The 10,652-nt window shown below is 37.6% G+C and overlaps 1 protein-coding gene across 1 annotated transcript; it reads right to left on the reverse strand.

Moving 5' to 3' along the window:
- Nucleotides 1-408: 408 nt before the first annotated feature.
- Nucleotides 409-10,243, reverse strand: LOC104588185 (putative NAD(P)H dehydrogenase (quinone) FQR1-like 2). The gene is made up of 2 exons (XM_010246025.3): nucleotides 9,207-10,243; nucleotides 409-889 (listed from the first exon to the last, which is right to left on the reverse strand). Exons 1-2 carry the CDS (start codon nucleotides 9,749-9,751, stop codon nucleotides 661-663), a joined length of 774 nt encoding a protein of 257 aa, XP_010244327.1. The 5' UTR covers nucleotides 9,752-10,243; the 3' UTR covers nucleotides 409-660.
- Nucleotides 10,244-10,652: the final 409 nt, after the last annotated feature.

A 10,652-nucleotide genomic window follows, 5' to 3' on the forward strand; every position in this document is an offset into this window, starting at 1 on the left:
TTATCCTGAAATTTGAGCACTCCCTGCATACAAGTTTAGCCACTGGTTGGGTTGTTTATTTGGTTCGACAATTGTAGGATAAGGGCTTAGAATCCATTTGTAGTGATCTGAGTAGGTTGAAAATACAATCAATTATTTTTGCAAAACCATGCAAATGCAATTTATAATGTAGCAAAGAGAGACCCTGTTTTAATAAATCAAAAAAGAGATACTCAGCAATGAAAAACGAAAAATGGAAATACAAAGGAGCAAGGCCATTGTTCTGTAAAGGAAGAACCACGGTACGAATACCACCCATTGCCATGAAGAACCCCTCTCTGTAGTATTTCATAGCCGCTGATCAAATTGTATTTACAGTTCAGCATTGTCTTCAAATGGGGTAAATGTCTTAATTATTCAAGAGCAATGTACACAAACGAACACATCCAACAACTTCATTATTATTAAAAATGTAATGAAACGGGGAAAAAGTCCTTCAACCATATACAACTTTCTCAACAAACAATGGCACACAAAAGTAAAAAAAAAAAAAAAAAAGGAAAGTATCAAATCAATGGCAGTATATGTTCAGTCTAGACTCTTCAAAACATGAAATTCCATAAAAATCACAATATGAATTTTTTAATCAACAAGAAAAGAGACAAGGGTGTGGTCAACACATCATGCTCGGCCAAGCCTCTTGACAAATGCTGCCATGTATTTGCCCTGATGTTCTGCAAGCGCCAGCTCTGTCTCACTTGGCTCCCTTGTGCCATCTCCTGCAAAAACTCCAGCACCATATGGAGAACCTCCCCTAATGGAGTCCATTTTGAACATCCCGGCTCCAAAAGTATATCCAATGGGAACAAAGAGCATCCCATGGTGAGCTAACTGGGTGATTGCTGTCCAACTGCAACAAAAAATGGAAAAACAAAGAAAGGAGACAAGGTCATTGAATAGATCACAATTCCAAGCTAAATTAGAAATTATTATACATCTCTAATTGCAGCTATAGCTAAAGACTGGAACGGGCCTAGGATCAGCACAGAACTTCACAACACAAAAATGCTCTTTGAATCACTTGTAATTTGCAAAATCTATTGGAAGATGAAAAAATGGGGGAAAATGATATTTACAACTTATTGAAGGCTTAGTAAATTGTGAAACTTGTATATGGAAAACAAGGTGGTTTGTATTGCCAGTTTGACCATAGCTGAGTTTAAAAGATTAAAAGATATGACTTTGGGTGGGGGTGGGGATATTTTGTCTGTGGCATCTTCTGTTCTCAACTTCTCAATTAATACTAAATAGCTAGTGAAGGGATGCAAAAATCAGATATTAAATTTCCCTTCCACTTGAATTATCATCTTCCTTATTCATAAGTAACTAAACAATTTCATCTTTTATGAAAATGAGAGATCCTCAATATTTTTATTTTACGACATGAGAATGGAAGCAAGAGTTTTCTCATAAATAAATAGCATTTAAGCATATTTTGTATGACTTTATTCATATTTCTATAAAGAAAGAAGACAGATACTCGGTACCTACACTGTTCAGGAAAAAAAAGAGGGATAGTATGATATCTTTTTAGCTATATATATCCTTTCACTCAACAAAAAAAAAAAAAAAAACTATTGATTCCTGAATTAAGATTTTTGTATTCCACTAAAAAGACCATGAATGATATTTGTATTGTTCCTTTGAACTACTTTGTGCTCAAAAAATTCTCATGTTCCTTTCCTGTGAAAGTAAGCAACATATTATATAAAGCAAACAAGGGAAGACCCATTGAACTCTTCTTCCCTTCAGAGAAAAGTATCTAGTTGACCGTATAGAAATAATTTCCAGAATACCATGGGGAGATACTATACCCATAGCAAAACTTTCAAAAAAGGACCACAAGACCATTTTTGACAATGAAGCAACAATTTCTTAGGTGAGGAACTGATAGCTGTTTATTTTTGTATATGATACACATATTAGGGATGAGCAGTTCTTCCAATATCAAATGGTTGAATGCTAGGATCTTATCCATGCATACTTCCAACACGAAAAACGCAATCTTGGTTGGAAAGCAAGTCTCCATGTGAAGTTCACCGAGCAGGAGCCTCTATACAGCCCCTCTCACCAACTGATAAAGCACAGGTATGTCATCGGGGACAAACTCTTTGATCAGACCAACAAACCCTTCTAGCATTCCTATGATGAAGGAAAGACAAACTCAAGTCTAGCAGAAAAAATACAGCCAATGAATGTATTTCCAAATCCCCCAATGTTTTTGCAGAAGCTTGGGAATCCATACCACATTATCAGCCAGGGAGAGAAACATATGGTTTTCTTAAGAAAGCACATTACAGAAATATGTTGGTACAGGTTTCCCTACCTTTCTTTCAAATCAAACATAGCCTTAGAGATGCAGTAAATATGGTCACTTGGTACCCCTCCAAATAGGAGGCATGGGATCAAACCCACAGAACAGCAGGCTCTCCATAGGTATGGCCAGTTGCCTCACGTGCACGTGGCCACAGATCTAAGGGTGCAAGACAGGGAAAGAGACCCAAATGGTTTGGTTGTGTGCAAAGAAGACCGTCTACAGCACCGGTAAGAACAAGTGATATGTTACAAATTGAAGGGGCTAATACAACTAGGGGCAGACCAAAAAGGACATGGTTGAAATAGTGAAAAATGATTTAGGAGCCAATAAATTTACAATGGATATGGCACTGAACAGAACAGAATGGTAGAATAGGATTCATGTAGCTGACCCCATATAGTTGGGAAAAGGCTTTGATGATGATGATATAAGATAAGGGTGCAAGACAAAAGAAAATTAGAGGTGATTTGGTATTGTTCCTTTGCCCCACAGATCTGAAAATATTCTTTGATAATTGGAGGTCATATGGTACAAAAATAGAGCAAGATTGATGTAGACTAGTATCTTTGTTGTTTTTAGCTTTTAGATTCAGATCTAGGTATTTTACTAACAGTAACAAGTCTAGGAGAACCATTAGTTGTTTCCTATTATTAGCAGGATTTTGACACTAAAATGTTTACCAGTTGTAAAACGTTCCTTCAACATTCCCATTTGCAGTAGGAATAAGTTGTTTGGTATAAACATACGCTTAAAAGACAAATTCTTGTGTATGTTTCCTTTGATCACCAGATATCTAGATACAAAGTATTTTTCTGGGAAAAAATTTGTTTTTCCAATTACCACTCAGGATCTGTTTGTTTCCAGTGCAATTCTAAATGGGATAATTTTGCACCAAGTCCAGTTCTGCATCCATTTGTTTATAACCATGATTAACAGTCCTACCAGATACAAAATTTGTACTTTTTGTCTCATTTCCACTCACTGGAAGTACAAATGTTGCATCCCAAATCATCTTGCTTCCTACCTTACTACCAAACAAATAATCCTCCTTTTACCTCCATTCCCTTTCATATGAGGTGGGGACTACATCATTTTACTTTTACAAACAAACAAGACAAAGTCAACTCTGAACCTAGCCTATTTGCACTCCCATGCATTTACACCAGTGCAAACAAACTGAGCCTCAGGAACATAATCCATAACCTTGCAAATCCTTCTGGCTTTCACCTTGCACTAGGATGGATAAAAGATATTGTTCAATATATAACTCAAGCATTATTAATAACCCAAATATATAAATTAAAATATTAGATCGAGATAATTCATGTAAAAAGCAAAACGAAATACCAAATTAAAAATGACAAAAAATGATAAATTGATAATCGACTTTCTTTTTTGATAATCAATGTTGACTCAGTAATGAGAAATAATCATCATTACAGCAATAAATAAAACAAATTGAAAACTCTAAATAAAACAACTCTAACAAAAGGTTATAAAAGAAGAATTTGATGGTACTACATGTTTATTCACCACTTAATTAAAGGATAGTCAACCATCATGTCTGAATGTTTTAAATATTCCAGTCCAAAGTGCAAAGCACATAATAAAAAACAATTCAAAGAAGAAAGAAATACCAAACCAATGCATTTACAAGCAAAGCATGCTAAGATAGGTCAGATAGCCCATGGAGATAAAGAAGAATTTTTCCCTGTTAGTATACATGGTTGAGAAACAAAGGAAATCAATCTTAACACTGGACGGGGATTAACATATACACCAAAGAATGAAGGAAGCTTAGGCCTCTGCAAGCTTGAAGCCTGGAGCTGCAGCTATGCCGCACACTTCTGCTATGTTACCAAGCAACGAGTGTCTTCCTAGATAAGAATTTCTGGAACTTAAAAACCTCAGCTGAAGACTCTTGATCTTTGGAAAACAATATATGATCAGTAACAAAGATCATGAATTCCATTTATAAATAAACAAACAAGTACAACAAGAGGTTGTGGATTTACAATTCATTGGGATTTTGTTAACATAGCCCCTTGTTTAGCCAAAAATCAGCCAAACTATTAGCCAATCTTTGAACCCATTTGATTCCTAGATGCATATCTCTTGAAAACCATCTAAAGCATCTGGCTTCATTTTTATGGCTCTAAACGGCTTTACTACCCTTCATTAGCTAACTGATAAACACTATGGAGTGACCTTCAGTAATCAATCTTTCAGCTCCCATTTCCTTAGCTTTTGGCACCCAAACATACTGTCATACATTCTGCCCTGACTGAATCTCCTTCACCTATTGGACCTTAATACAATGTAAATAAATCCCATTCTCATCATCCCTTGTTACTTCTGGATGGTCCTGGATTACCCAAATTACTTCCATCAAATTTAGCTCCAACCACCCCCTAATTTGTGGTGTCCAATCCCTCTTTACTCTGGTTTTTCAGATGATGACCCTGCAACCGCCTCCCAATTTCTGAAGAAATCATCCATTGTGAAGTCTAAAAACAAGTCCATCGTCTTCACCCAATTTGCTATCCTCACTGGAATGATTTCAATTATTGCCTCCTTACTTATTTCTTTCCCCTCAAAGTTTCTTGCATTCCTTTCCTTCCATAAAGTCCAAACCACAGCAGCTCTTGTGTATCTCCACATAATTCTGCCTCTTCCCACACCTGAGCATGGTCACATCAAACAACCTATCCAAGCTAAAAATCTTTGGAAGAACAATATGAAGGCCAACTCCATGCTAATTGCCTCATTCAAGATCATGTTTAGTGGGATAGATGTGTGAAGTCTAGTAAGTTTCTGCAAAGATAGTGAAAGGTTACTTGTACCAGTTGGTTCACCATAATATGAAAACAACAATGGAAATGGTTGCTACCTTTTTTGATCAACAGGAAGGGGAGGAAACATTTCAATTGGTTCATGCCACAATAATCTATATGGAAGAGTAGTTATGTTGAAAATGAAGAATAGAAGACTATTATTCCAATTCTGCACAAGGAAAAAAGTACATACAGAATGAACTTTTTTATGAAATTCATCTCTATACTATTTCTATCCAAATTTGTTTCTTTTCTTTATGTGGCTTGCTGGGATTTAGGTTGCCCATGCCGCCAGTCAAAATGATGAGCCAAAGCAAGAGGTGGAGCAGGAAGAGCAAGCCCCTGAACTTTAGGTGGACCCTAGAGATCTCAATTGTGTAGCTGGTGGTCTTGCCAATGCTGGGTTGATAAGGATTGTTTGTATGGTAATAACATTATGCCTTTGTAAATCTGGGGAAGATTTTGTTTTTGGATTTTGGTGGTGAAGATCGGGGGCTTTCCTCTTGTCCAGATATGGAAACAGTATTACCATGAAATGGCCAAAAACATTACTGTTGACTTAGAGCTTGATACCAATACAGACATAGAAATATTGTTGAAGCACTTGAACAACTTTTCTTGTTGGAGATGCAAACAATACACAAGAATAAGGTTTCAATCTTACTTACTTGAGAATGCTAAAATGTCAAGTTTAAAACAAAATAATAATTGGTGCCCTAGGAAATCAACTCTTATTAGAGAAACTATTTAATAAAATTGAGCCCTCAAAACCTCAATCCTACAATTGAGTGGTAAATACTCCTACACCAAAAGGTACGTGTCCCCTCAATTCAACATGGAATACTATTAGAACTCTTCCAATTGCTCCTTGAAGTTTTTTTTTTTTTTTTTTTGATCAATAACAATTTCATTAATTCAACATAAGAATAATTACAAAAAGGAAGACAAACTTTCTTATCTTCCAATTACAACTTGAGCCCTCAAGAAAAGAAAAGAAAAAGGAAAGGAAGAAACAATAAAATTACAACTTTGCCCAAAACATTGATTCCCTTTCCACCCCTTGTTTAACTAATCCATCAGCAAAAGAATTAGCTGATCTTTTAACCCAACTCATCTTAAATTCCATCTCTTGCACCAGCCACTTAAATTTCCTCCTCTCATTGCTATAATTCCATAAGCCATTGTTGTCTTTATTCAGCCACCCCTATCACCACCTCCAAGTCCCCTTCAATTATGAGTTTTCTGATATTCATCTCCTTAGCTTTCTGGACTCCTTCCATAACTGCAAAGATCTCAGCTCTAAGGGAGTCACCCACTCCAATTGGGCCTGAGAACAAGGCAGAAATAATCCCATTCTCATCCCTAAAAACACCCCCAATCCCTGATTGTCCAGGATTCCCCCTACTGCTCCCATCAAAATTTAGTTTTAAGAATCCAGTAGGTGGGGTGGGGGTGGGGGTGGGGGGGTCCAAGACACACTCATTACTGATTTGATCTGGGTACAGTTTGCAATCTCACCCCACTTCCTCAACATGTCATCCACTGTGTAATCTGTGAATAGCTCTAGGGATTTCAGCCACCGTACAACCCTTATATAAATTATAGCCCTCAGTTCTTCAGCCCCTCTCTCAACTTCTGAGAAGATCCTGGAATTTCTTTCTTAATGATCATCATACTACAACCCTCAGTCCTCTCCACATAGTTCTTCCCCTTTTCATACGCCACCTGAAAAAAGAAGGGGAGAAAAGACTTTACAAGTCTGATGGAGGGTTCCAACTACACCCAAAGAGGGAAAAAGACCACTCCCAAATTGACTTTGCAAATTAGCAAGACACCAGTAAATGAAAACCAGTCTCCCCATCAGCTTTAAAAAGAACACACCAATGAGGTGACAAGAAAGTATTGGGTCTCTTCTTTTGAAGCAGATCACTAGTGTTGAATCTTTCCAGATAGTCTTCCCAACAAAAACTACCAACCCTAGGAGGAATTGGTCTGCACCAAACCTCATTAACAGGGATGCTCCTTGAAGTAATTTGGTTATAGAACTATATACTTATGTGAAGTTTAATGGGAAACTCCCCTTGATTAGATCCCTTTTGATGAGAACAAGGAAAAATCCTTCCACTTGACCTTAAATAGATCCACTTATCTCCTCGGAGTCAAATTGCCATATTTGGCACCCTACTCCTTGGCCTTTTTTCAGTAAATTCCTTTTTATTTTTTGCATTACAAGATCAAGAGTTTAATTAATGATTAATAAAATGATTGTATATGCTCAACTCTCCAAAAGGGAGAGAGGGAAACAGCAAATGCTGGCACAAAGAATCTAGTACATATAGTAATAAGCTACCTGAAAATTTTGCCCCAAAATGGAGGTTGTTCCCACTCCACTAGAAAGCCAGTTGTTGGCCTCTTCTTGGTTAAAAGTTAATAGTTATCTATTGCTCCACCAAGTGTATTCTTTTTCATGTGAAGAAAAAAAAAAGCAGCTTGCAGCAAACTCACCACATCTTGCACTAAATAAAAAAAAAATTACAATTTATTTTCCCCTTGCTTGTGTCATTTGTATGATGGAGAAGGACACTTCACTAGCCTTCTCCTTCATTGTATAGGCCTAGGCAGGATTCTAGATCCCTTGTCAATGGTAGGTTTGCATGTCAGGTCTAATTGCTGCTTGTATTGGAAGGCCTTTTTTTTCTTTTTTTGCAACCCGCATCAAATAGAACATGCTGAGCAAAATCTTCTTCATGTAAAGCTGCTCAATTTAGATCAGGAAAATTGCACAGATTTTATGAAACCATGTTCTATGGCGCGAATCTGTAGTCAATCCTATTTCCGATAGGAGCAGTTGACAATTGAATCTGAAGGCTAGTGTCCATGTTTTTGTCTGGGTAAAATGAAGATGAACAAAAGAACTTTTGCATGTAATGCGTACATGCAGATATACAAATTGAGGCTTCAAGGAGGTAAACTCTATTTCTTCTTAGTTCACATGTGATGGCCTCTACTTTTTCTTTGTATTTTTTTATTGGTAACTGCAAATGGCCTCAAGTAAATTCAAAGGAGTCTCTTAATGAAAACTCGAGGGGAAGGCCTCACCTTCCCTAGGGAGTGTGGCACCACCTGGAAAAAAGTAAGGCCTTCCTCAACAAGGACGACAGGATATTTCAGGTCATTATTGGACTCATCTGCAATGTAGACAACTAAGGCAGAGGCGGTTGCTCTTTGATTCAGGCCCAGATTGCCAAGTGATCTAGATTCTCTTCTGCCAATGCTATTCAATGAAGGAGTAAAAGGTTAGGTCCAGATCAACTGGATCTTAAGAACAAACTCAATTGAACATGGCTTAGCTAAATTAGGTGTGGAAAGGCCTTTATTGAGCACAAAAAGCAAAATGGATAATTAGCTTTTGGTCAAGGATTGGGTCATATAGTCCTCTCTTTGGCCTTCATTATATATTCTCCACTGCACTCTCTTTTAATCTTAATGTAACATAATTTCACATCTTATTGCTTTGTCATACAAGTCTCCCTCACCCAGCAAAAGATAGTATCACATTCCTTTTTCTAACCCTTTTTCAGAGCAAGCAGGTTACTGGACAATGTTAAAAGCTGATGATGAATTTCTAGTCTAGGTGAATGATAACAGAACTTACCAAATCAACAGGAGTATTACCTTACCTTACACGAAACTTGCATCTAATCCAATGATGGTTTTATTAAATATTTCCCAATTTTCTATCATCCGGTCTTGATAGATATACATCAGTGCTAAGTCACTTATTTTTAACTTCAATTGATTTCTCAAAGAACTGGTTCTTATAATCAGGAAATTCTGCATATATGTGAAAAAAACAACAACAACAAGAACGGAGACCAAAGAAAGACATGATCAGCCTAAGTAGTTGCATGTGTTCTCTGTAATATATTAGAATAAAAAATGATTAGCTCTCTTTCTCAGCCAATAGAACAACCAAGATTAGCAAGACTGGAGATGGAAGTTAGAAGTAGCCTTACGCAGTAGTTTCTTGTCCTCCTCCTTGTGTACCAGTGCTCACAAAGAAACCAGCTGGCTTGCCTGCAAGCTTCTGTTCCTTCCACAAATGCCCTGTAGAATCGAAAAAAGCCTTCATTTGCGCAGCCATGCATCCATACCTTGTAGGAAATCCAAACAGAATCCCATCAGCCATCGGCAACTCCTGTGCAGATATCACTGGAATATCCTCATCTTTAGGAGGGACCTTCATCTGCTCTAGAACCTCTTCTGGCAATGTTTCCTGGACACGAAACAAGACCCCTTCGACACCTTCAATCCCATCCACCCCTTTCTTCATCCGTTTTGCCAACCCCTCAACATGCCCATACATTGAATAGAAAACAATGAATATCTTAAATTTCTGTACAGGCTGAGGTGCCGTATCTTCAACTGAAGCACTGGCATCAGTAGTCGGGCTCTTGTCCTCGACGGGAATTGGCGCATCTCTCGCCGTTTGTGGAGGATCATCGGAAGCAACTAGTGGCAACCGCTTTTTACTTGGCACACAGCCTCCTCCTTTTCCCATAAAAAATCCAATCCAGTAACTCAAAATTCAAGAAATCACCACAAGAAATGTTCGATTAGAAAATCTTGAGCTAACTCGTCTCCTTCCGAAGATCTAACTATTTCCACCCATAAGATCCGCTTTCGTTTAAAAGATCCAATTCGTCTTTCTTCGGCCTGAAAAATAAAAATTCGCTTCTTGGGGATGTCTTAAGCTTCTGCAGCAGCGTATGAAAAGAACCGAAGTGATTTGACTTGAAATCCGAAGCGTGACTCGATTTTACAGGCCTAGGAGTTTCTGACCGGTCGCATATCTAAAAACCATTAATCCAAACGGTTTTTATATGCTTTTGTTCTCATTGCCGCCCAGCTGGATTTTGGATTTCTGTAGCTGGAGAAGGATCAGTTCAGTCCCCAGTCCCCACTCCGTCCATTTACAATAAAGAAATCCTATCATACGCCTGGTGTGCACGATACCAACACCTTACTTAGGGGTGGTGACACTTTACTCCCCTGAACTTTTGGATTCAGCACTTTGCCTCCTTTATGGGTGAAAGAATTATGGGATAATAGCATATAAGGGCAACTTTTGGGTACTAATATCAATAAAATTAATATTTTTAAAAAATAGATTAACTTTTTAAAAATAATATTAATTAAAGGTAAAATCACTATTTATTTTCTTCTTCTTGCAATCTGTTCATCAGCATTGAGGTGGGCGGAAGCAGAGGTGGCGGCGGTGGAAGTTGTCCAAAAGCGACCATGCAAAGTATCCCTTCACCTTCACACCCTCCCTGTATTCCAAAAAAAACCAACATTCGTTCACTTCAGTCTTTTGCATTAATGTTTTCCCAATACCCATCAATCTGTTGTAGTTTCAATTTCAATGCAAGGATGAAATGGAAGGGGAAAAGAAAACACAC

This window comes from Nelumbo nucifera, chromosome 1, assembly GCF_055504915.1.
Source record: "Nelumbo nucifera cultivar China Antique chromosome 1, China Antique-T2T, whole genome shotgun sequence".
Taxonomy (NCBI): Eukaryota; Viridiplantae; Streptophyta; class Magnoliopsida; order Proteales; family Nelumbonaceae; genus Nelumbo; species Nelumbo nucifera.

What these genes read in the sequence shown, in the direction of transcription:
- LOC104588185 (XM_010246025.3), bottom strand. Translation starts at nt 9,751, where the DNA reads ATGGGAAAAGGAGGAGGCTGTGTGCCAAGTAAAAAGCGGTTGCCACTA. An exon ending in GGAGGACAAGAAACTACTGC is followed by an intron (nt 890 to 9,206) that starts GTAAGGCTACTT and finishes TTTTTGTTGCAG; the next exon opens with TTGGACAGCAATCACCCAGT.